The sequence below is a fragment of the Euleptes europaea genome, chromosome 4, assembly GCF_029931775.1.
Source record: "Euleptes europaea isolate rEulEur1 chromosome 4, rEulEur1.hap1, whole genome shotgun sequence".
Taxonomy (NCBI): Eukaryota; Metazoa; Chordata; class Lepidosauria; order Squamata; family Sphaerodactylidae; genus Euleptes; species Euleptes europaea.
This window is the reverse complement of record NC_079315.1, coordinates 93,842,171-93,865,771: the sequence shown is the minus strand read 5'-3', so window position 1 is coordinate 93,865,771 and position 23,601 is coordinate 93,842,171. Positions and strand designations below refer to the sequence as shown.

The 23,601-nt window shown below is 43.5% G+C and overlaps 2 protein-coding genes across 2 annotated transcripts in view; one reads left to right on the top strand and one right to left on the bottom strand.

Annotated features, from left to right (window-relative positions):
• SREK1IP1 (SREK1 interacting protein 1) overlaps window positions 1-23,601 on the bottom strand; it is a 192,970-nt gene that overhangs the window by 9,468 nt on the left and 159,901 nt on the right. Inside the window, exon 2 of the mRNA XM_056848619.1 lies at window positions 812-833. Within this exon, the coding sequence (XP_056704597.1) occupies window positions 812-824 (13 nt within the window). The 5' untranslated portion in view covers window positions 825-833. The remainder of the gene's footprint in view (window positions 1-811; window positions 834-23,601) is intronic.
• The window catches only part of CWC27 (CWC27 spliceosome associated cyclophilin), a 134,865-nt gene continuing 115,547 nt past the window's right edge, over window positions 4,284-23,601 (top strand). Inside the window, exons 1-10 of the mRNA XM_056848620.1 lie at window positions 4,284-4,339; window positions 10,339-10,435; window positions 10,788-10,900; window positions 11,715-11,858; window positions 14,219-14,317; window positions 14,889-14,992; window positions 15,230-15,299; window positions 16,040-16,119; window positions 18,330-18,363; window positions 20,035-20,195. Of these exons, the coding sequence (XP_056704598.1) occupies window positions 4,298-4,339; window positions 10,339-10,435; window positions 10,788-10,900; window positions 11,715-11,858; window positions 14,219-14,317; window positions 14,889-14,992; window positions 15,230-15,299; window positions 16,040-16,119; window positions 18,330-18,363; window positions 20,035-20,195 (944 nt within the window). The 5' untranslated portion in view covers window positions 4,284-4,297. The remainder of the gene's footprint in view (window positions 4,340-10,338; window positions 10,436-10,787; window positions 10,901-11,714; window positions 11,859-14,218; window positions 14,318-14,888; window positions 14,993-15,229; window positions 15,300-16,039; window positions 16,120-18,329; window positions 18,364-20,034; window positions 20,196-23,601) is intronic.

The following is a 23,601-nucleotide window of genomic DNA, read 5'->3' as shown; positions in this document are numbered from 1 at the left end:
CCTATCAGCTTTCTTCATTGTCCAGCTTTCACACCCATACATAGTAATAGGGAATACAATGGCATGAATTAACCTAGTCTTGGTGGCCAGTGACACATCCTTAAACTTCAAAATCTTTTCTAGCTCCTTCACGGCTGCCCTTCCCAGTCACAATCTGATTTCTTGGCTGCAGTCTCCCTTTCGGTTGATGGTGGAGCCAAGGAATAAAAAGCCTTGAACAATTTCAGTTTCCTCGTCGTCAACCTTAAAGTGGTGTAATCCTCCTGTAGTCGTGACTTTGGTTTTCTCGATGTTCAGCTGTAGTCCTGCTTTGGCACTTCCTCTTTCAACTTGCACCAGTAGTCGTCTCAAATCTTCACTATTTTTCTGCCAACAATGTAGTGTCATCCGCATATCTCAAATTATTAATGTTCCTCCCTGGGGCTATTTACACAGCCCCAGGGAGGAACAATGCAATGCACTTTCAGTCCACTTTCACTGCCCCTCAACGACCGTTTGCAAGTGGGTTTTTGCCCGCTCGCACTGTAAAACCCACCTTCCAAGTGCACTGAAAGTGGACTGAAAGTGCACTATTTGGGCTGTGTAAATCACACCCTCTCGGTAGGAGCGAAAGGCGGAGAAGAGAAGCCGTTTCTTTCCCCACCCGTGATCTCTATGTATGCATTTAAGCTTCTAGTGCAACAAAGGAAATGCAGATGATGCGTTACTCTTTAACACAACGATTTATAAATAAACATACACCCCTGATCTCTATGTGGCGCGTCCAGCGGTCCTGGCTAACCCCCCTCCCGTGTGGCCCTCGGCAGCTCACCTGGCAGCGCCATAAAGCCCCCGACCTGCCTCTCGCCGCGTCCAACTCTCGGTCGGGCACTTCCGCGGCGGCCAAACGTTTCCGGCGGAAGGCTTTGAGCGGAGCACCGAGAGGCCTACCATGAGGAAGGGGGGGGAGAGAAGAAGAAAACCGTCGCGGGGGCAAAAGCGAGGGTGCTGGGAGCCGCCAGACGTCCCTCCTTCTCTCACAACGCCCTTCGAGGGACGTTTCTGGGGCCTCTTCGAGGAGAGGCGGCGAAGGCTCCCCCAGTCCGCTTGGCGCGCCATTCGCTTGGCGCCACCCCTCCCCGTCCTCCAGCCAAATGAGGCTGCCCTGCCCAGCAACCAATCCTAGCAAAGGGAGGCGGGTTCCCCTGGTTGACTGATAGGGCTGCGCGTCCAATGGGAATGCGGGGAAGTTGGTTTGCTGAGAAGGCGTGCGACTCTCCCTGCAGAGCTTGCCGCCTGGTTCCCTGGGGCCGTTTGCGCGTGGGAGGTTTTGCCTTGGGGTTGCCGCTCTTTAGGTGCACCTTTTCCCCATCCCAGTTCTTAAAACTCAACAGTAAGCCCCCCGTGCAGCAAGAAAAGAGGAAGACCCAACAAGAAATGGAGGGACTCAATAAAGGAAGCCACAGCCTTCAATTTGCAAGATCTGAACAAGGCTGTCAAAGACAGGACATTTGGGAGGACTTTCATTCATAGGGTCGCCATGAGTCGGAAGCGACTTGACGGCACTTAACACACACACACACACACACACACACACACACACACACACACACAGAGGAAGACCCAACAAGAGATGGATGGACTCAATCAAGGAAGCCACAGCCTTCAGTTTGCAAGATCTGAGCAAGGCTGTCAAAGATAGGACATTTTGGAGGACTTTCATTCATAGGGTCGCCATGAGTCAGAAGCGACTTGACGACACTTAACACACACACACAGAGAGAGAGAGAGGAAGACCCAACGAGAGATAATTGGACTAAATAAAGGAAGCCACAGCCTTCAGTTTGCAAGATCTGAGCAAGGCTGTCAAAAAGAGGACATTTTGGAGGACTTTCATTCATAGGGTCACCATGAGTCGGAAGCGACTTGACGGCACTTCACACACACACACACACACACACACACACACACACGAAGACCCAACAAGAGATGGATGGACTCAATAAAGGAAGCCACAGCCTTCAGTTTGCAAGATCTGAGCAAGGCTGTCAAAGATAGGACATTTTGAAGGACTTTCATTCATTCGTTTGGAGGACTTTCATTCATAGGGTCGCCATGAGTCGGAAGCGACTTGACGGCACTTAACACACACACAAGCCCCCATGCAGAGTTCTGAGAATTCAGATGGGGAAAGTGTGCATCTAAAGAGCAGCAAATCCAAGGCAAAACCTCCCATGAGTAAATGGCCCCTGTATAGTCTCTTGCCATGAAAACCCCAAAAAGGGTCGCCATAAGTCGGCTACAACTAGACGGCACTTTACACACACACATACTTGTAGTTACTGAGAGGTTATTCGCCCTGAGTCTAGTTATCCAATTTATTTTGTCCTAGTCTAAGGTGCGGGGCATAGATACCTCCTTCTTTCCTATCTGCAGCCTCACAGCTACCTTAGTAGTAGAAAAGGGCAAGAGTCCAGTAGCACCTTAAAGACTAACAAAAATATTTTCTGGCAGGGTATGAGCTTTCGTGAGCCACAGCTCACTTCTTCAGATACAGCTAGAATGTGAATCCATCTGTCTTTGAGGAGAGTGAATTCAGACAAGCATTAGTATGTAAATGTTAACAGTATGTAAATGTGAATAGCATGCGTGATGGGATTAGGTGTGGTATGCAGAAGAGTCTGTGATGTCCAAGGGAGAGATGGGTGTGGAGAAATCAGCATTGGTTATGAGCAACCTTGTTGAGGTAGGTTAGAGTGACTGCCCCAAAGACATCCATTGAGCTTCATGGCAGAAGGAGTCTCAAGCCAGGCTTCCCAGATTCTACCCCAATACCGATTGCTACAGCACAAATAAATAATTTATAATTATTAACGAAATATATTTTACGAGTGACTTAAAATTAAATTGGCCTTGTTGCTATGTTAGCTTCAGATCTCAATAGCATGAAGATCCCTACATTTTAAAAGCTCTAATGCAAATAAATCGTGGACAGGTTTTTTAAAAAATAGCATTTTCAAACACCCCCCTTTTTGTTTAAAGAGTCTTTGTTATAGACATGCTTTATTGTGGGAAGAAGCTGGGTGGGGAGTTGTACCCACTGCCTCAACCCGAGCAGGGAGAACAGTCCTTGCGTGTTCGCTTGGAAGCAAACACTACCGATTCCCAGCCTGTTCACAGCTTCTTGGGAGAAACCCTATCGAATTCAACAGGACTTCCAAGCGAATGGGAAATGTTAAAGGTTATGACTTAATCTAATTCAATTGATTAGTGTTGAAAGTATTCAATAATTAAAGTATATAGGAGGATGATATGTAGCTTACAGAAATGATACAATGAATTATAATGAATTAGGAAACAAATACAGAGGGTTCTTGTAGGTTATCCGGGCTGTGTAACCGTGGTCTTGGAATTTTCTTGGAAAGAAAATTCCAAGACCACAGTCACACAGCCCGGATAACCTACAAGAACCAATGAACTCTGACCGTGAAAGCCTTCGACAAAATACAGAGGGGATTATATAGATAATAATTTGATAGGGGAGGGGAAGTCAGAAAAAGTCAATACTGATTAGGTTGATTAGTTTGAAATTGTTTTATTTTCTGTAACTATGCAGATGACAATATTGAAATTGTATGTGACTTAATAAGAAAATAAATAAAAATAAATATATATATATGGCGACCCTATGAATGAAAGTCCTACAAAATAAATAAGAAAATAAATAAATAAATAAAAATAAATATAGAGATAGAGATATAGAGATGTAGATATGACTTCCAAGCGAAGATGCATATAGCGTAAGGGTGTTAGCGTCGTATCCTCCTACTCCCGACCCCTTCTCCTGTTACTTTCAGTTTCTCCCCAGTCCCGCCACAGTTAGCAACTCTACTACACCCCGCCCAACCGTCGGATGAAACATCCAGGGCAACGCTTTCCGGTCGGAAGTCTTTGCCCAGAGCACAGCGGGCTGTACCAATCGCGAGGAGGGGGAGACCGCTTCGAGGGGATGATGGTGCGGAGCCTCGCGGCGCAGGCCGGACTCCTTCCGTTACTCTTTTAGGCTCATTTTATTTTTGATGACGCCGGAGGGAGAGTTGTTTTTTTTCTTCACCCGCCTGAGGGTAGAGAACTTTTTTCTCTCCCCCCCCTTAGTGCAACATGGTAGCTCCGAACATGGCGGCAAGTCGTCGTCTCTCCCCCCCCCCCCCCGCGCGCAGTGTTTGGAGTTCCTTTCCGTGGAGATGAGAGAATCTGTGTTTTGCTGCCTGACTCCGGCGTAAGCGCGCCGTGAACGGCCTGGATCCCAGTCCGCACCATGAGCAACATTTACATCCAGGAACCGCCGACTAACGGCAAGGTGAGGGTTGCTTCTGCCTGGAGTTCAACTCCTCTGCAACGTCGGAGGTAGAACTACGGCTGGTGGCTGGCTGGCAGGGCCACTTTGCTGGGCCTTGTTTTGAGGAAAGGTCGCTTGTTTGGACTCAATGAGTGGGGCCTGGAAATCTCCTGGGATCCCACCTTATGTCCAGACTATAAAGATCAGTTACCCTGGAGGAAATGGGCAAGAGTCCAGAAGCACCTTAAAGACGAACAAGAATATTTTCTGGTAGGGTATGAGCTTTCATACCCTACCAGAAAATATTCTTGTTTGTCTTTAAGGTGCTCCTGGACTCTTGCCCTTTTCTACTACTGCAGACAGACTAACCCGGCTACCCACTGTGAAGAATATTTTCTGGTAGGGTATGAGCTTTTTGGTATCTGAAGAAGTGAGCTATGGCTCACGAAAGCTCATACCCTACCAGAAAATATTCTTGTTAGTCTTTAAGGTGCTCCTGGACTCTTGCCCTTTTCTACTCCTGCAGACAGACTAACCCGGCTACCCACTGTGAAGAATATTTTCTGGTAGGTATGAGCTTTTTGGTATCTGAAGTGAGCTGTGGCTCACGAAAGCTCATACCCTACCAGAAAATATTCTTGTTAGTCTTTAAGGTGCTACTGGACTCTTGCCCTTTTCTACTCCTGCAGACAGACTAACCCGGCTACCCACTGTGAAGAATATTTTCTGGTAGGGTATGAGCTTTTTGGTATCTGAAGAAGTGAGCTGTGGCTCACGAAAGCTCATACCCTACCAGAAAATATTCTTGTTAGTCTTTAAGGTGCTACTGGGCTCTTGCCCTTTTCTACTCCTGCAGACAGACTAACCCGGCTACCCACTGTGAAGAATATTTTCTGGTAGGGTATGAGCTTTTTGGTATCTGAAGAAGTGAGCTGTGGCTCACGAAAGCTCATACCCTACCAGAAAATATTCTTGTTAGTCTTTAAGGTGCTCCTGGACTCTTGCCCTTTTCTACTACTGCAGACAGACTAACCCGGCTACCCACTGTGAAGAATATTTTCCAGTAGGTATGAGCTTTTTGGTATCTGAAGAAGTGAGCTGTGGCTCACGAAAGCTCATACCCTACCAGAAAATATTCTTGTTAGTCTTTAAGGTGCTCCTGGACTCTTGCCCTTTTCTACTACTGCAGACAGACTAACACAGCTACCCACTGTGAATTATCTTCCTGGAGGAAATGGCAACTTTAGCGTGAACTCTGTAGCATCACATCCCTCCTGAACACCCTCCTCTTCCCAAAATTTGCCCTACCCAGGTTCCGCCCCCCCACAAATCTCCAGCAGTTTCCAAAGATGGAGTTAGTAATGCTAACATAGTGCAGTGTTACTCCAGTCAAAGCTAGGGTTGCCAGGTCCTTCTTTGCAGGCGGGAGATTCTGGGGGTGGAGGCTAAGGAGGGCGGGGTTTGGGAGGGGAGAGACTTAGATGCTATAGACTCCAATTTCCAAAGCGGCCATTTTCTCCAGGCGAACTGATGTTTATTGGCTGGAGATCAGTTGTAATAGCAGAACTTCCTGGTAGTGCAATCCTATGCAGAGTTACTCCAGTGTAAACCCATCAAAACCAGTGGGCTTTGACTAGGGTTGCTGTCCTCCAGGTAATTATTATTATTATTACCTCCAGATAATTATTATTACCTGGAGGACAGCAACCCTAGTCAAAGCCCACTGGTTTTGATGAGTTTACACTGGAGTAACTCTGCATAGGACTGCACTGCCAGTTTTAAGCAATTAAGGCCGGAGCCCTATGCATTTTAAGAACTACTCCTGTACTGACCCAACAAGTTCCAATGAATGCACATACAATCCGTGTACAGTATACACCTGATTTTTCTCTATATGTGCATTAAGTAATTCTCATATTACATTCAGCACACAGCTGAATCTGTGATTGAAACCACACATTTATCCAGTCACTTGCCCCCAGTTTCATTTGTAAAGTGAACACATATTGGTTCTTTCTTACAAAGAGATGTTTGTGTATTCACTGTAACATGGGAACAGGACTAGATGATTCTATGACCTTAGGCAGTCCATGAGAAGGAGGGCATCTTGGCCATCTTCTGGGCATGGAGTAGGGGTCGCTGGGGGTGTGTGGGGGAGGTAGTTGTGAAATTCCTGCATTGTGCAGGGGGTTGGACTAGATGACCCTGGTGGTCCCTTCCAACTCTGATTCTATGACTACTATTAAATTTAAAGCAAACAAAATGAAATCCCAATGCCCTTTTCCAAGTTCAATTTATCAATACTATTTTGTGTACGTGAGCAGGTCAGACCCACCTCAGGCGTGGGCTAAGAACTGTCAAGTGTGTGAACAAGGCAGTCATGGAAATAGTTAACAGAAAATCCTGTAGCCACAGGATTCAGGTAAATGTTCCTTTGCTGCTGTTTTTGTTAACTGCATCCATGAGGACTGTTTCATGTACTATACTATCCTTGAAAAGGTATTTACCTCATCTGTACTATAACATGGGAACCAGCTGCTCATATTTGAATAGTATCAAGTTGTATGAGCTAGTATGTGCAAATCAGGGATGACTCTCGAAGGACAAGACCAAGAAGTGATCTAATTTGCTTCCTCCTAGCAGACCAGGACAGGAATCTCACTCCTTCAGTAGCCTCCTTTTTAGCTACAGCCCTCACTGAGAGAATCTCCAAAGATCATTCAATTCAAGAGAGCTCAAACACACCACAAAATTTTAACTCCAATTGATAAACTGTCTTTTTTAATGAATAATAATGATGATTTTATCCTATTCTTTTATGCCGGCTGTACGGCGTGTTTTACTATTTCAAGATTCCAATAAAGGTATTGTATTGTCATCAGGGATGACAGGTTTGTGTGTGACTGGTTTTTTTTTGGTTGGGGGGGGGGAGAGAATTCTGTAGTGCAAGGTGCCCTGAATGCACACGTCCCTCAATTGTTCCATATTAAATAAGGTTTTATTTTCTGAAAAGTAGAGATCTGGTGGTCACTATGCTAGGATGCTTTTGTACAAGGTGTGCTCAATAAACTAAATGACTTCCTTTTTTGCTGTTGGTTTTCTGGTAGTCCCAATTTGTCTGGAACATCTGTAGAGATGGAAAGGAGGAGAGATAATCCAATTCAACCTCCTCTCAAACTGCTTCTCTATCAGTTTGGAAATGGCTATGGCTGACAAACCTCAGCTGGGAACATCAAAGTCCCATTTTGCCTAAAATGAAGTGTCACATCTTGTTCCAGGCAAACCTGGGTTCAGTCTCCCCCCTCCCACATCATTGGAAGTGGAAATGCAGATTGACTTTTAACATTCGAAAGTAATTTCTACTAATGGTTTAATATAGCCTTAAGATAGTTGTACCTGTATGGGATGAACTGTGATTAAGGTTGCTTCTTGTAAGGGGTGGAGAAAGGGTTAGGGTCAGGTGCATCCCTCCCTTTCAGTGGGTGAGGGTGTATAGAATAGGGAAAGAATTTAAAGATAGGTCTGGGGGGATGACGGACAGAAGGCTGTCCTGCCCCTGAGGGGGAAATCAGCCACTCAGCTGAGCCTATAGGAGTGCTGCTCCAGCATCCAAATACACCTTTGAGATGTAATATTGGAGGGAACAGGGGAGAAGGGGAGTTGACATCTGCCTCAGGGAGAGAGCAGTGACAGCTCAGGTCTGGCTCCGGGGGGGGAAAGCAGACAGAGTGAAGGGTAGCTCTGCCTGGTAGTGTGGCAGAGTGGTTTAGTTCTTCCTCTGGGAGAGAAGAGAGAATGCCCGATTGTTAGGCCAGTCTCTGGGGATGAGCAGACCTTGTATAATTTAGTCTGACTCTTGGGAAAGAGCAGGCTGGAGTGGCTGGAATCCTGAGTGTGTGTGCGAAGATCCAATCTAGTGGCTAGTCAGTAAAAGCCTGTTTGTGCCTGAAAGCATTAGGTGAGAAATTTATTTGTATGTGGCCATAGGCCTTCACAAAACATCATCTACAAAGTAATACAATATTTTAAAAAGACATGTGCAAGAAAATAAAATCTAGTCGGGTTAACATGGATACGAAGCACCAAAAGCAACATGATTTGTGGGATTCTGCTCTAGAGCTAACTATCTTAGCTCTTATTTTCCTTGCTGCCAGAGCAAACAATGATGTTCTATGAGAAATATACTCATTGGAGTCAGACAGCAAGAATATGATTTTCTCCTTTTCTGAGTGGAGGTTTGTAGCCACTAGTAGCCCATCCAGAAACTGTCCTGAAAGCATTAGAGAAAATTGTAACTACTGATCTATTCCTTGAGACTAACCTGTAAATAAATAAATCTTCTTTGCTGTTTATATTCAAATCCTGCCTCAGTGGTCTCTATAAACTCCTTGTGCACTACAATACTTACCTCACGGCAGCAAACCAAAAGCCTATACACTCACTTCCTTTAGAACACCTGGTAACTGAGGGGAAGGTTTCGAGTTTAAAACAAACCTAAATCCCAAAAATCATAGGAGGCTTTGTGCGTCTCCTCAGTTGGAAGAAAAGGCCTGTCTGGGATGGGGGGTGGGTGGGTGGGGGTTCAGGAAAAAGACTGGAACTTTCCATCCCTCCTCTCTTCCCTGCTGTTCAAACTTCATATAGTGTTATCTGGCTTATAATAAATACTGAGCAGCACTTTTCTCGTACTTTTGTCCAGTGACAAGGGGATCACAATTTGATGATACTCTCACAACACATAAAAGGCTGAATTTTACGCAAATGATCTAACACTAGAAGACTCTTAATATAGGACTCTTTACCCCTGTCCTCAAAACTTTAGATGTGAAGTCTGCCCTGTAATATAGCAGACTGTTCACTGTCACAGAACCTTACAGCGCTTTCATGAGCCTTGAGGGTGAAAGCCCTTAGGAGGCCAGGAAGGCACTGCGCCGGCGTTTGGGCCCCCTGCGCCGGGGCCTGGGCTACTTACGATGGTGTTAACGCAAGGACAGTCCCGGCCAAAGTGTGTAGGTGTACGGCTCGCAAAGCCACCCACGCGTCTTTGGCATTATCTTTCCCAGCCACATATGTTAGCTGGCTATCATCTACTATCAGGGTGATGTTTGCCAGCGCCTTCCGGTCTCGGTCCCTCTCTGCTGCATTAACTGGAGCCTCCTCATCTTCATCTTCGTTTTCAGCAGCTGGGGCCCCCTCCACAGCCTCCCACAGGGACTCACACTTTAAGTACTGCTCCATGCGAACTGACCAGACGTGGAAGTTCTCAGCAGTCAGCTTTTCCACCGGAATTCCAGTCTGAGCCATGTCTTCACTCAGACTCCCTCACTGCTATGTAACCTTCTGGATTCTCTGACTCAGTGCCACCACTACCTACTCTCGTGTAGCGTAGCGGGCTGGGCCCATAACCCTCTTGCGAGGAGCTTGGAGGATTAGTTAAAGAGTCCTTAGAATAGAATCCAGAAACAGCCAAGCTACAAAAGCCAGTGATTGTTTATTTACAGTGCATAAAATCCAACTTACACACTCTTGACACTCCACCAACTATCTCCTGCGCTGTTGGTACATTTCACAGTACATTTATACAGTTTCAGGTTTACAGGAACCAATCAGCATCCAGCTGACTCATTTAGCTTAGTCATTGCACCTTCTTGCATCAGCTCATGAGCAACACCTGCTCTCTCCAGCTGAACCCAGTTTCCACAGTGCAATGTGTTCCCAACCTCACAGTTCCTGATATGCAATGACTTGCTATCTTGACAGTCTCTACCCTTTTTTCCTTTTCTGTACCCCTTTTAAAAGTGAATAAAATAATATATTTTAAAAAAAGAAAAAAAGAATGTAAATCTTAAAACTGGACAAGCCACTCATGCATGGGAATTCCTCCTTTACACGCTTCAACAATATTCCAGATCAGGGCCCCAGAATTTTCTGTAACAGCTGAAATTGTAGTTATACCTGCAAATTGCAAGTTGTATATACTAGAATCTGTATTTCTAAAATTGACTTTTATTCTTCTATAGGTTTTATTGAAAACAACAGCTGGAGATATTGATATTGAGCTATGGTCAAAAGAAGCCCCCAAAGCATGTCGGAACTTTATTCAGCTTTGTATGGAAGGTAATAGGGATAATACCTGGTTATTTGCTTGCATTTTATTTTGGTTGTTTAAAGACAACAGATTTGAAGGGGAATGACTGGTCTTTAATGTGCTCCTTTGGAATGGCTTAAGCTTCACATTAGCGTATGCCTTGGAAACCTAGGCCTGAGTCATAGTTTAAAAATACCAAGGAAAACCTTTCGACTATGCATATGATGTTTTGATAACCAGGAAAAGAGAAACTCCTCCGTTTTTGTGTGCGTTGACATATCTTTCAATGTGAGATTTTTGTCAGGAGTAAGAAAATCCAGAATTCTCCTGATGAAAACTGTGAAGTCTACTAAGCTATCCTTACTCAAATCTTCTTTTCAGATTACTATGACAACACAATATTTCACAGGGTTGTACCGGAATTTATTGTGCAAGGAGGTGATCCAACCGGAACTGGGTCAGGAGGAGAGTCCATCTATGGGGGCCCTTTCAGGGTAGGGTTCTGTTTCACTTTTTAAAAATTTATTTAACTTTTTTCTTATGTTTAGTATAGATGTATAAATAAAAGTACAACCCAGCTTCAGTCAGTCACATTTAATTCTTCCAGATTTCAGCAGGAGATATTTAAATATGGTTAACTAGAAGTGGTGGAACTTAAGGACATAATTTTGTCTGGATCTTGCTCAGTGTTTTCAAGATTTTTGCTGCTAACCAGTTTTAGAACCCTGTATATAACATTCCATCCTAGACTCTTGTTGTAAAAATTAGGCTATTACTAATCAGGAAGGAATTCTTAAGGCTTCGACTGAATTGACATGCTTATTGAGAAGTCAAGTTTTCCTGTGTGTAAATGCTAGTTATCTTGAGAGGGTTTTTAATTAATGAGTCCTTTTCGTTAAACGAAGCTTGCAATTGTGTTGTGGCTTGGAAGCGAACAATTGCTACCACTTGCTAAGTGGGCGAGAACGGAAAATAGGCTCTTAAACGCATTGCCTATGACGTAATTGAAAAGTTTATTTGTACGGTATCAAAGACACCCCTTCATTTCGCAACTCTTAACGTTGGGATACCTTTGTGTTGTGTGCATTGTGTGCATTGCTTGTAATGTTTCAAAGAAATACTACTTTATTTATAACGGTACAAGCACAAGTGTTTTAATTAAAACAGGTGTTGTTGTTATTTAGAAGTTAGCTGTAAACATTGATTTTTACTGCAATATTCCCAAGTGCGTAACGCATGGGCAAGCCGTTGAATGAACATGAGCCAGTTAAACGAGTTCACCAACTGTTGTTCCTCTTAAATTTGCAGGATGAATTCCACTCACGATTGCGCTTTAATCGACGAGGACTGGTTGCCATGGCAAACGCTGGGCCTCATGATAATGGCAGTCAGTTCTTCTTTACTTTGGGTCGTGCAGATGAACTTAACAACAAACACACCATCTTTGGAAAGGTTGGCGAGGCTTCTTTCCAAAACCTCATTATTTGTCAGTCTAAGTTCATAGTGGGGTTTTGTTGTTGCTCAAAAACCTTTGCTAAGAATCCAACAAGAGCTTGTCAAACTTTTTGGATGTGAAACTGAAATCACTAAGCAAAGGACTCTCATTCTTTTTTCTTTTTTTTTAAAGGGAAGACTATTACTTCAGCAGAGATGGTAAGAAAAGCATGAAAGGTGGAGAAAGGAGGAAAGGGCAGTTTGATTGTAGACTGAATTGGAAGAGAACAAAAAAGTAAAGTATAGCCTCCTTCCCCAAGGCGGGGCCATTAGGCAATCAGCCCCTTAAGGAACACTAACCTAAGCCGGGCCAAATTGTGCCGTAAGCAGAGAGAAGTTAACTTCTAGTGACTCAAGTCAAGCTACACATTGGGGTGGATCGTAATCCTATCCCTCCAGTGAGCAAAGTTTGAAGCCTTCTTCCAACCTAAGTAGTCTTTCTCCAATTCAGGTGGCTCTTATGTTGGAGAAAGGCTTGAGTAAGGTTGGATCACTGAGAATAACCTTTCCCCATTATTTTGACATTCAACTGAGTCTTTATATCCTTACGTTGGCAGGCGATGCTAGTCAGGGGAAGTGTTCTTTCTGTGCCAGCCAGTAGGGTTGATTTAACACTTTAAGAATCTTAATTTTCATAATAAAATCTAGGTTTTCGGACTTTTTAGTTAAAAAATACAGTTTACGCGAATTAGGATTCTGTGTTTATTGCATATATTACTGCTTAGCTTCTAGGTCTTGTTGTTCACATTATGTGTAAGATTTTAAGATCTGCTAATTATTTATAGCAAGCCCCGTGGTGCAGAGTGGTAAGCTGTAGTACTGCAGCCAAGCTCTGCTCACGACCTGAGTTCAATCCCGACGGAAGCTGGTTTCAGGTAGCCGGCTCAAGGTTGACTCAGCCTTCCATCCTTCCAAGGTCGGTCAAATGAGTACCCAGCTTTCTGGGGGTAAAGGGAAGATGACTGGGGAAGGCACTGGCAAACCACCCCGTAAACAAAAGTCTGCCTAAGAAATGTCAGTATGTGATGTCACCCCATGGGTCAGGAATGACCCGGTGCTTTCACAGGGGACCTGTATCTTTAATTATTTATAGCTTATGCCTCTACTATATTAGTTTATATTCCATTGGACCTACTTTAGGTTCATTGGACCTACTTTACTCTAGGCCCATGGCTCATAGCTACTCATGCTCCCAGTGAAGTAGCTGTAGCCTGTAGGTCTGAGAAGCAGGAATGACAAAGGCATGGAAGGGTCTCACTGTAATGAGCAGGTGCATCACAATGTGGCTAGCATAAGGCATGCTCAGCTGAGGGACTGCTGGGGAGAGATTGAAAGGCCTCTTTGGATGGGGCAAGGGGCATGGTAGTGACTGGACAGAGCATGTCTTTCATTTCTTCTGCTGTTAATACGTTATGGAATATTACCAGCAGACTTCCATTTCGGTGTGGTATTAGAAACAGAAGCATTCAAAGAGCTGGTTTTGCATACCCGGAAGCTAGAATTGGGGCAAAATTTCTGAAACCCAATAATGTTTGTTCAAAAACAAAAACGCTCCATAGTGTCTTACAGAGCCATCCTAAGAAGAGTTATGCCCTCTAAGCTCATTGACATCAGTGGGCTAAGAGAGTTGTAACTGTTTAGGATTGCACTGAAATTTTTATTCTGTGGAAATAATCCCTTCTGACCCAAGTACTGCAGGAACCACGGGTGATAATAGCTTTATGGGGTCAGACACTGCACTGAAGAGGGGAAAGGGCTGAAAATGCTTTTCTGCCTTTTGCAACAGCAGACCTGGTGCTTGCAGAAGGTGTAGCTTTGCTCCTGTCTTCCTCCCCAATGCACCCTTCCAGCCTGCATAGCTATTAGTCCCCATGAGTTCTGTGACCCTGGGAATCAATGTTCCTGAGGTCAGAAGGGGCTGCTTGCGGGAGGCAAATGTAGGAACAATCTCCAGTCCTGATGTGCGTGGATTGCAAGATCCAACCCAATGAAACGAACTTGCTGATTATCAGACAAAACAGAATGTTTGAAATCTTTGAATTAGAAATGGATACATTGCATCTAGCACTGGAATCTGTATTTCTAAAGAGTGTGTTTCTTCTCAAAACATAGTTTTCAGTCACAAATTTAATAAAACCAGTTTTTCTGTTACAATCTGTACGTATGTGTTCACTGCTTGTTTCGACTGTGGCTGTGGAAAAATCTGCCGTGACCGATGTAAAATAAAGTATGCTGTATCAGCTTTTTTTACACTGCTTAGAATGTACTTAAATGGATGGCTTCAGAATAGATTTTAAAAGGCTCTTCTAATTTGACAGATTACTGGAGATACCATATATAATATGTTACGACTTACAGAGGTTGAAATTGGCCCAGATGAAAGACCAGTCAATCCACATAAAATAAGAACCACAGAGGTAGGTATAAATTGATACGAAACAGATTAAAGTCTGCTGTTTTCCCCTTTGCTTCCAGATCTGATAGGATATACAATAGTTTGTTTCATAAAGAACGGTGAATTTTCCCACGTCTGAACAGCAGCCCGTGCTACAAGTGCAAGCCCACCTTGGAAGAACTGGCTTGTAAACCAGATGGAGAGCAGAGCAGACAGCAGTGTCTGGGTCAGGGTGTCGTGGTCATTTCTGTCAGGCCATTTCCCCCAGCCAGCTGGGTGGGTGGCAGTTAGGATCCCCCCAGGAAGGGGAGAGATGGACTTGCCCTGGCTCTATCACTTGTGGCTCCAGCTCTCCTGGCCTGGTTGTGTTGGCAGGACAATGAGCAGTCCTTCCCGAAAGGGTTTGTTCCGACCCGCAAGAGAGATAGAGCAGAGCAATGGCTGCTTTGCGTAGTCCAAATTTATTGGATATGACTCCGCGCTGCCTCACATGACCAGTTTGCAGCATGAGAAACTGATATGGGCAAATGATTGCTTTTCTCAAAAGAAATTATTTTTTAAAAGATGTGAAAACTGATTTTTTTCCCTTGTAGGTTTTGTTTAATCCTTTTGATGACATAATTCCAAGAACCAGTAAGAAATTGAAGAAGGAAAAACCGATGGAAGAAGTAAAGAAGGCAAAATCCAAAGGCACAAAGTAATTATCAGTTGTGACCCGTTATAGGTCTTTGACAGGCTCACCTATACAACTGTACTCAAAAATTAGGACCCAGTTATTTAGCTCTGAGTGATAAAAGAGTCCTGTGAAATAACAGAATTGTACAATATAAGGTTACAATAAGTAAAGCTATCTATGGTGGGCGGAGAGGCGTTAGTTGAAAATTTGGAATATTTTAATCAATGTAACTATTCTTTGTTCCTTTGGTATTTGAAGAAATTTTAGCTTGCTTTCATTTGGAGAAGAAGCTGAAGAGGAGGAAGTGGAAGTCAACAAAGTTAGCCAGGTAACAGTTCCAGGCTGACAGCTTGGAAAGTTTCTTTGCAACTTTCTCACTTGCTTAGCTTGATCAGGGCCTCCATTTTGTAGCAACAATTGGGATTTACGAGTTCTGTGAACAAATACATGATATGGAGCACAACAAATTCAGATGAAACATGAGCGCAGAAAAGGGGGGGAATTGTAGTTTTATTCTACTGAAACGTGGTAGTACTTAAAATGTTGTCAATGGAGAACTTTGCTTGTTATATGAGTGGGCTTGAAGGTCTAGAAGTCTCTCTTAATTCATGGCAGTTGTATTTGGGCGGGGTACTTCTTTGTGTCAAGACTAGATTGTATTGAACTTCTCCATAATGGTGGATGTAGCTACCTGAATGTTCTGATACAGCCTAGATCATTTGCTTGGATAAGCCTCCTGTCACTTTGTCCTGTTCTGTGTGCAACAGAACACGTGTAGCTGCCGTATACTGAGTCATACCATTGGCCCATGAAGGTCAGTACCGTCTACGCAGCGGCTCTCCAGGGTCTCATTTGGAGGTCTTTCACATCACCTCCTGCCTGATCCTTCTAACTGGAGATGCCAGGGATTGAACCTGGGACCTTCTGCATGCAAAGCAGATGCTCTCCATGAAGATACATAACTTTGGGTTTCTCTGTGTATGAGAAATAATGCTCTAGTTATTCACTGACAGAAATGTTGGGTGGGATAAAATTAAGGTTTCACATTTTCCCCCCTCTGAATCTTAGAGTATGAAAGGAAAAAGCAAAAGCAGCCACGACTTACTGAAAGACGATCCACATCTCAGCTCAGTTCCCGCCATTGAAAGGTTAATATGCCACTTATTGAAATCAGCAGATGTATAGCTTTGTTATGCTGGCTCTCTGTTTCAGCTTGCTCTTGTGTCTGACGTAGTTGCTGCTCCATCATTAAACTGGTAATATATCTATCTCCTCACCTACCTCCTGTTCTTGAACTTGTGGCTGTCTCCCTACCCAGCCTGCTTGATTCTGATTCTTCTGGGAGAGAAAAACTATGAACTGAATTTTCAGAAGTGGTTGAAAGAAAACTAGTGAAATTATGTGATTATCTATCACCTTGAACAGAGACAGCAAACCTAAAGGAATTCTCTTTATAGTTCCTTCCTTTGCATCCCCACAGAAACCTTCCTTAGAGAAAAGGTGTTGAGTGTGGGGGGGGGGGTTACATGAATATTTACCCATCCTTGATATGCTTGCTGTCTTGCCCATTTCCCTTCGTATTTTTTCTGTATTTGGTAATATCCTCAATTGGATTTTCAGTTTGAAATTCAAAAGGAAAGTGATGGACAGTCACAGAAAGAAAGAGAAAGGGGGAGAGGGAGGGGGAGGGAGAGAGAAGTATTAGAGGAGCATGCCTATTATATTAGGTGCTGTGGAACACAGGCAAGGATGCTGCTGCAGTCATCTTGTTTGTGGGCTTCCTAGAGGCACCAGGTTGGTCTCTGTGTGAACAGACTGCTGGACTTGATGGCCCTTGGTCTGATTCAGTGTGGCTTTTCTTATGTTCTAAGAAGAAGCTCATTAATAATAATTGAGTAACAAGATGATGCTTTGACCTGGATGGCCCAGGCTAGTACAATCTCGTCAGATCTTGGAAGCTAAGAGGGTCGGCCCTAGTCAGTATTTGGATGGGAGACCACCAAGGAATACCAAGGTCACTACGCAGAGGCAGGCAAAGGCAAACCACCTCTGAACGTCTCTTTTCTTGAAAAATTGATGACACTTTGCACACTCACAGTGAGATGCTAATAAAGCCTTTCAGCACAACCAACAGAGTGCTCCCCTGTTCAGTCCCTTGTGTTTATAGGACAAATTCTCACTATATGATTTCAGTTTGACTCCCTCCCCTTCCTTCTTTCTCCCCCACTATTTTGTCTGCTGTGTCTCCCCTCTCTCTTTTCCTTTATCTCCCTCCCACCACCGTCCTTTGCAGTCCTGGCTGTATGGTCTAATCTAGCTATATATATATTCCAAGTGGAATTGCTGAACAGCATGTGTGTAAAGTGCTGTCAAGTTGCTGCCATCTTACAGCCACCCTGCAGGGTTTTCAAGGCAGGAGACTAACAGAAGTGGTTTGTCATTTCCTTCCTCTGCATAACAACCCTGGTATTCCTTGGTGGTCTCCCATCCAAATACTAACCAGGGCCGACCCTGCTTAGCTTCTGAGATCTGACGAGATCAGGATAGCCTGGGCCATCTAGGTCAGGGTACCTAGACCAGCGTGATGTAGTGGTTAAGAGCGGTGGTTTGGAGCGGTGGAGTCTGATCTGGAGAGCTGGGTTTGATTCCCCACTCCTCCACATGAGCGGGGGAGGCTAATCTGGTGAACTGGATTTGTTTCCCCACTCCTACACACGAAGCCAGCTGGGTGATCTTGGGCAAATCACTCTTTCTTAGCCTCCCCTACCTCACAGGGTGTCTGTTGTGGGGAGGGGAAGGGAAGGTGATTGTAAGCCGGTTTGAGTCTCCCTTAAGGGGTAGAGAAAGTCGGCATATAAAAACAAACTCTTCTTCTCCTCCTCCTCCTTCTCCTCCTTTCTCCCTTTTCTTCCATAAATTATGCTCATGGCAGTAGCTGTACTTGGGTATCACCGTGGTAGGCATTGATAGAGCAGTAGCAATTAATACTCTTCTGTTAATTCTAACAAACATTTATGGAGATAAATGATAACATGCTCAGGGGTGTTGTTGTTCTTTAAAGGAACAATGTGGGCAGAGATGGAAAGCTATGGTGAGGCTAAAAGAACGGGCAGTGGGTGGGGTGTTATCCCAATCCTGGCTACCGATGTTTGCTACAGATTGTTCACCTTTGCTCCTCTAGTATGATTTTGATAAGCAAGGTAAAGGAATAGCGTATTTGGTCTGAAAATCCTATGAATGGGGCGTATGTAGATTTTTAGCTGTACTCCTGTACTTCTAAAGGCAGTTTTGATCTTATCCAGACAATTTAATGTGTTTTAGAGAAGCATCTATTGACGCACGTTGTTTTGTCTTTCAGTGAGAAAGCAAATTCAACGCCTAATTCAGATGAGGTGAGTAATGCTTCTGCAGCAATTCGGTGTCCTTTATTATGGTCATTTGACCAGCATCATCTTAATATACTTCTCCATACTTCCCCCGCCTGAGACCGTGCCCTCCTATGTGAGCTTGCTGACAATCCTAGGCCATAGACGTGCCTTTATGCTTGCCAGACTAAATGCTTATCCAACTGCAGAGTTGTCAGGTCGTTTTGCGAAAATTCTGATCGAGTTTGTGAATGTAAATCTGGAGATATTGGGACTCTGCACCACCTTTTATTGTTTTGTCAACACTGGTCAGCTCCTAGGTTGCGTTGGATTACTCCGATATTGTCTAAATACAAACTTCCACTAGAGTCCTGGGTGATACCCCACATAATGGGAGATACTCACCCTGATATAACTAGTTCTGTTGCAAGATTTCTGGCAGAGGTGATGTCACTTAAACGTCAAAATAAAATAAGCATGTAGGCTGCAAGATGAATGTTGGATTAAATTCTATGATTTGAATGATCCCAGTTCAATGAGGCTGGTTCAGGGGGAATACATTGATTGTTATGGTATTAGTGATGCTATGTTTAGTAACTACAATTCTGTGTTTTAACTTGAAGTATATGTTGGGTATTGTAAATTGATTATTTGGTGTTTTATTTTATGTATTATGTACTATTGCTATGGTTAAGCTCAAGACCTCTGGTCAAAGGAGCTTGTAAATAAATGGAATAGTAGTAGTACTTCTCCACACAATTAGGTAACTGCCAGAAATTAGCCCCATGACTATGGCTGCCTGCACTTTATGGACATCAAGAATCATTCATTTTGTTAACCCTCCTAAATAGAATGACACCTGTCTAAGTACATTGATTTCAATGGATTTAGAAGGGAATAATTTGTTCTAGGATTGCACTGTGTGTCAGTTATATAAAAACATTAAACTCTGCTGATATTAACAGGGCATAAGTGTTAGCTGTACACATTTTTTGAGATTAGGAAGTTGTTATAGTGTTAGCTGTACACATTTTTTTGAGATTAGGAAGTTGTTATAGCATAAGCATAGGCCCTTCTGAAATGTCATTTGCACATTTAATAAATATATGTTAATAAACGTAATTGTTAGGGAGAACAGAATGAGTTTTAAACTGCGGAGGCTGGTCACAGCTGAAACTAGGTGTCCTCAGCCTACCAGGAACAGGTAGAATTAAAAGGATTAAAGAAGTGGAGGAGTAGGTGAGCCCCAAACAGATGTTGAGAAATTCTTTAAAATACTTACCGGTATCCAGGCAGAGGCAGCAGACCTCTGAATGCTGGTACTGGGAGGCAGTAGCAGGGGAGGGACTCGGCCTCTTGGACCTGTTCGTATGGCACTCCAAGGCAAGGTTGTTGCGTGAAACAGGATGCTGGACTGAATGGACCACTGGCCTGATCAAGCAAGGTCTTCTCATGAGATTTCATTCAGTCATGATTTGTAGTTCTTAGTAGCACCATTTCCTCTTCTCCCCCTTGAAGTGCGCCTAAAAATTATAGGAAAACTTTCTTCCCCTTGTATGAACGCTTCACTGTTTTTGAAATCTGCATCGTGTGTCCCCCACTCCTCATAACTAACTTTTAATTAGTGAAATGAAGCATTAAGGTGTTTCTTTTTAAAAAGTGAATAAGGATGCTCACATTTTATGCTGCTTTGCTCAGGATGTAGAGGAAGATGGAAGCCACGATGAAGAGGATGACAGGGATAGTGATGAGAAACATCAGATGAAAGAACGCATTGCACAGAAGTTAAAGAAAGATACTGATCTAACTGTTAAAAAACCCACTAAAGAGGAAGAATCGGAGAAGAAAAGTAGCCGCAGGTGAGTGATGTATTACTTTGTATTTATTGCCCTGTATTAAATTTCCCATCTTTGGCATTAAATAAAGTATTGAGTGACTGGTTCTTAAGTTTAATCGTGGCAGCCTCACGATTATGGAAAGACCTGCCCGGAGAGGTGTGCCAGGCCCCCTCACTTTCGATTTTTAGGAAGCAGTTGAATACAGCTTTATTCATGACATCACTTGATTAGTTGATTAGTTCTTCTACCTACAGGCAGTGTTAAGTTATTGATTTTAACTAGTGGTTTTTATGTAGGTTTTATTGTGCTTTATTATTCTTTTTACATTGTCAAGCCTCCTTGAGTTCCTTATAAGATAGAAAGGTGACTAATAAATGTTTTGAATAAATAAAAAAAGTTATTCCCCCATGGAATCGTTTTGTGAGATTTTGGTACATTATATTTTCATTCTGTCATTTGCCATGTAAACACTGAATATAATGTGAATGTATATTATATTACACAAGTGGGAACTCACAAGGACTTGTGGGAGGCATTTCATTTCCCCCTCTCCCACTGTTTCTTCTTTCCCTTTCCTGAAAGTCCTCCCCTTTTCTGGTTTCCTTCTCTATTTAGTGCTGCCCCCTGGGCAGCCTCTACCTAGGAAAACTATGGCCCAGAGGTATGGTGCTGGCCACTGGGCCAGGCCCACTTGCATGGTAGGGAACCCTCAAAGACTTGTGGGGTGTCAACTGACTTTCCCCTCTATCTACCTCCGCACCCTATTTCCTCTTTCTGTCCCCTGGCAATCCCCATATATCCTCTCCCCTTCCCCTGCCTCATTCTGTCCTTCTCAGCCATTCACCAACATACCGTTTATTTTCCTCCCATCTTCAGCAGTATTTATTATTTATTTACTTCATTTAGACTCTTCATTTCTGCACAGTGGAAACCAAAGCAGCTTGCAGTATTCTTCTCTCCTCCTTTTTATCTGCACAACAACTCTGTGAGGTAGGCTAGGCTGAAAGCATGTGACTGGTCCAAAATCACCCAGTGAGCTTCCACAGCAAGATGGAAATTTGAGCCTGGGTCTCCCAGGCCATACTCTGTAGCTCTAACTGCTACCCCACGTTGGCTTTCATAACATAGCTGCTGTTGAACAGTAGCAACTAGCCAGGCCTAGTTGAGTTGTTCAAGTCATGTGGTATCAAGTCACCCAGTTGCTTCCAGGCATAGGGTTACCAATCTCCAGGTGGGACCTGGAGATCTCCCAGAATTACAATGGAACTCTAAATGACAGAGATCTGTCCCCCTGGAGAAAATTGCTGTTCTGGAGGGTGGACTCTATGGCATTACATCCAGCTGAGGCCTCTCCCTTCCCCAAATCCTTCCCTCCTCAGACTCTACCACAAAATCTCCAGGAATTCCCCAACCTGGAGCTGGCAATGCTAACCAGGCCTGGCCCTAATGATTCCTCCCTCAAAGGCTAAAATAGGCCTGGAAAGGGCCCTGTCCCCTCCCCCTGCCTTTTACTGACAGAAGCCTGGAATCTTTGGTTGCCTAGCAATGACTACTGAGTAAATACATTGCTTAAAGCTACAGACGCTCCTTTTATCATTTTGGGTTTTTTAAAACTCCCCAATGTACTCTTTTTAGATTTCAGATTTTTCTGACAACCTATGGCCCTTTTCAGGTTTGTGGAAAGATCTGTCTTGCTCGTTCATAGCTCCACCAGATTTAAGTATCCTCAGGTTTGGCTGACTTTGCTATTGGTATAAAGATACAAGCAGGGACCTGCATGGATCTTGCATGGGCAGCCATCCCATTCGCCTCATCATTCCTTCTCTCTGCTTCTTCTTTTTTCCCCATTTTACCCGTGTCTACTGTCATTCCCCCCACCATCACTACTGTCATTCCTTCTCTCTCTGTTCTATCTCTTTTTTTCCCCATTTCAGACATGGCTACTGTCATTCTTTCTCTTCTGTTGTAATTCCAGGTGATCTCCATCTCCCCCCCCCCCCCCGGAGTTGGCAATCCTAGTTCCCCTGGAGAAAATGACTGCTTTGGAGGGTGGAATTATATCCAGCTAAGGCCTCTCCCCTCCCCAAACCCTGCCCTCCCCAGACTCCACCATATAATATCCAGGAATTTCCAAACCTGGAGCTGGCAACCCTAGGCCTGGCCCCAATTATTCCTCCTCCAAAGGCCAAAACAGCCCTGGAAAGGGCCCTGCCCCTTCCCATGCCTTTTTACTCACAGAAACCTAGCCTGGAATACTGTGATTTCCTAGCGACAGCCACTGGGGGAATATGTTGCTTAAAGCTACAGGCACTTCTTTTATCATTTTGGGGTTATTAAAATCCCCCAATGTATTTTTTTTTTTTTAGATGTCATATTTTTCTGTAAACCTGGGAGCATTTTTAAGGATTGTAGAAAATCTGTCTTGCCCATTCACAGCTCCACTCACCGGATTTAACTATCCTCAGATTTGGCTGGCTTGGCTATTAGTATATAGATTGTGTGTGTGTATAAAGTCATAATTTATGAAAAAAATCTAGATAATAGTTAATGATGCAGTAATAAGCAATAATATGGGCTTCTCTTAAACTAGCTGCACAGTAACAAAATGCCTGTTTGCCTCATATACTGGATTTTGTATTCTGTAACCTAATGTGCATCTCAGTTTTGAGTGTATCTTCATTCCATGGTGTCCTGAACATTTAGCATGCTATCAGATGACAGGCTAGTCACCAACCTATGTAGTAAATTATTACAGTTGCTTCTGTATCAAAATAAGCAATAGCTATCAGCCTGTAGAATTAATTTGCGAAACCATCGGTTTCTCTTTTGTGCCTGGAAATTACAGGCCTACCATGTCAGTGTAAATTTGTTGAATAATCGTAGGAATTGGGAGCCACACTTAAAAACATTTGCTTGACGCAGATGTGCTGGAAGTCAGTGATACAGCATATTCTCTAGAGAGATTTCCAAGGACGCTGATTCAAGCTTGCGTTGATCAAAACAAGCGATGATTCATGGATCTGGGGTATCAACAATCACAGAATGGAATCCACAGTGTATGACATCAGTAGGAGGTTCTGGAAATGTTTGTGAAACATCTGAGAGTTATGAAAGTTGTTGTCTCATCAGAAACTTAGATCAACAGAGAGCTGGAATACTTTATTTGGAGTAACAGTTTACATTTGAGAAACACTAATAACTACTCTGTTGCAGTAGTCTAAATTGTGCAATTTAGATAAAATCCCTTAATTGGCTCTGAGCTTTCGAGTAAATCACTCCACATTGCTAAGAATGATGTAAGTCTAAGGATAGCTGCTCATGCGACTTTTTGTGCTTGATACAGATTCCCGAGTATAAGAAGTGTTCCCTGTGATCATTGTAAAGAGGTCATGAGTGTATAAATCGTTACTTTTCCCTTCAGTGCACG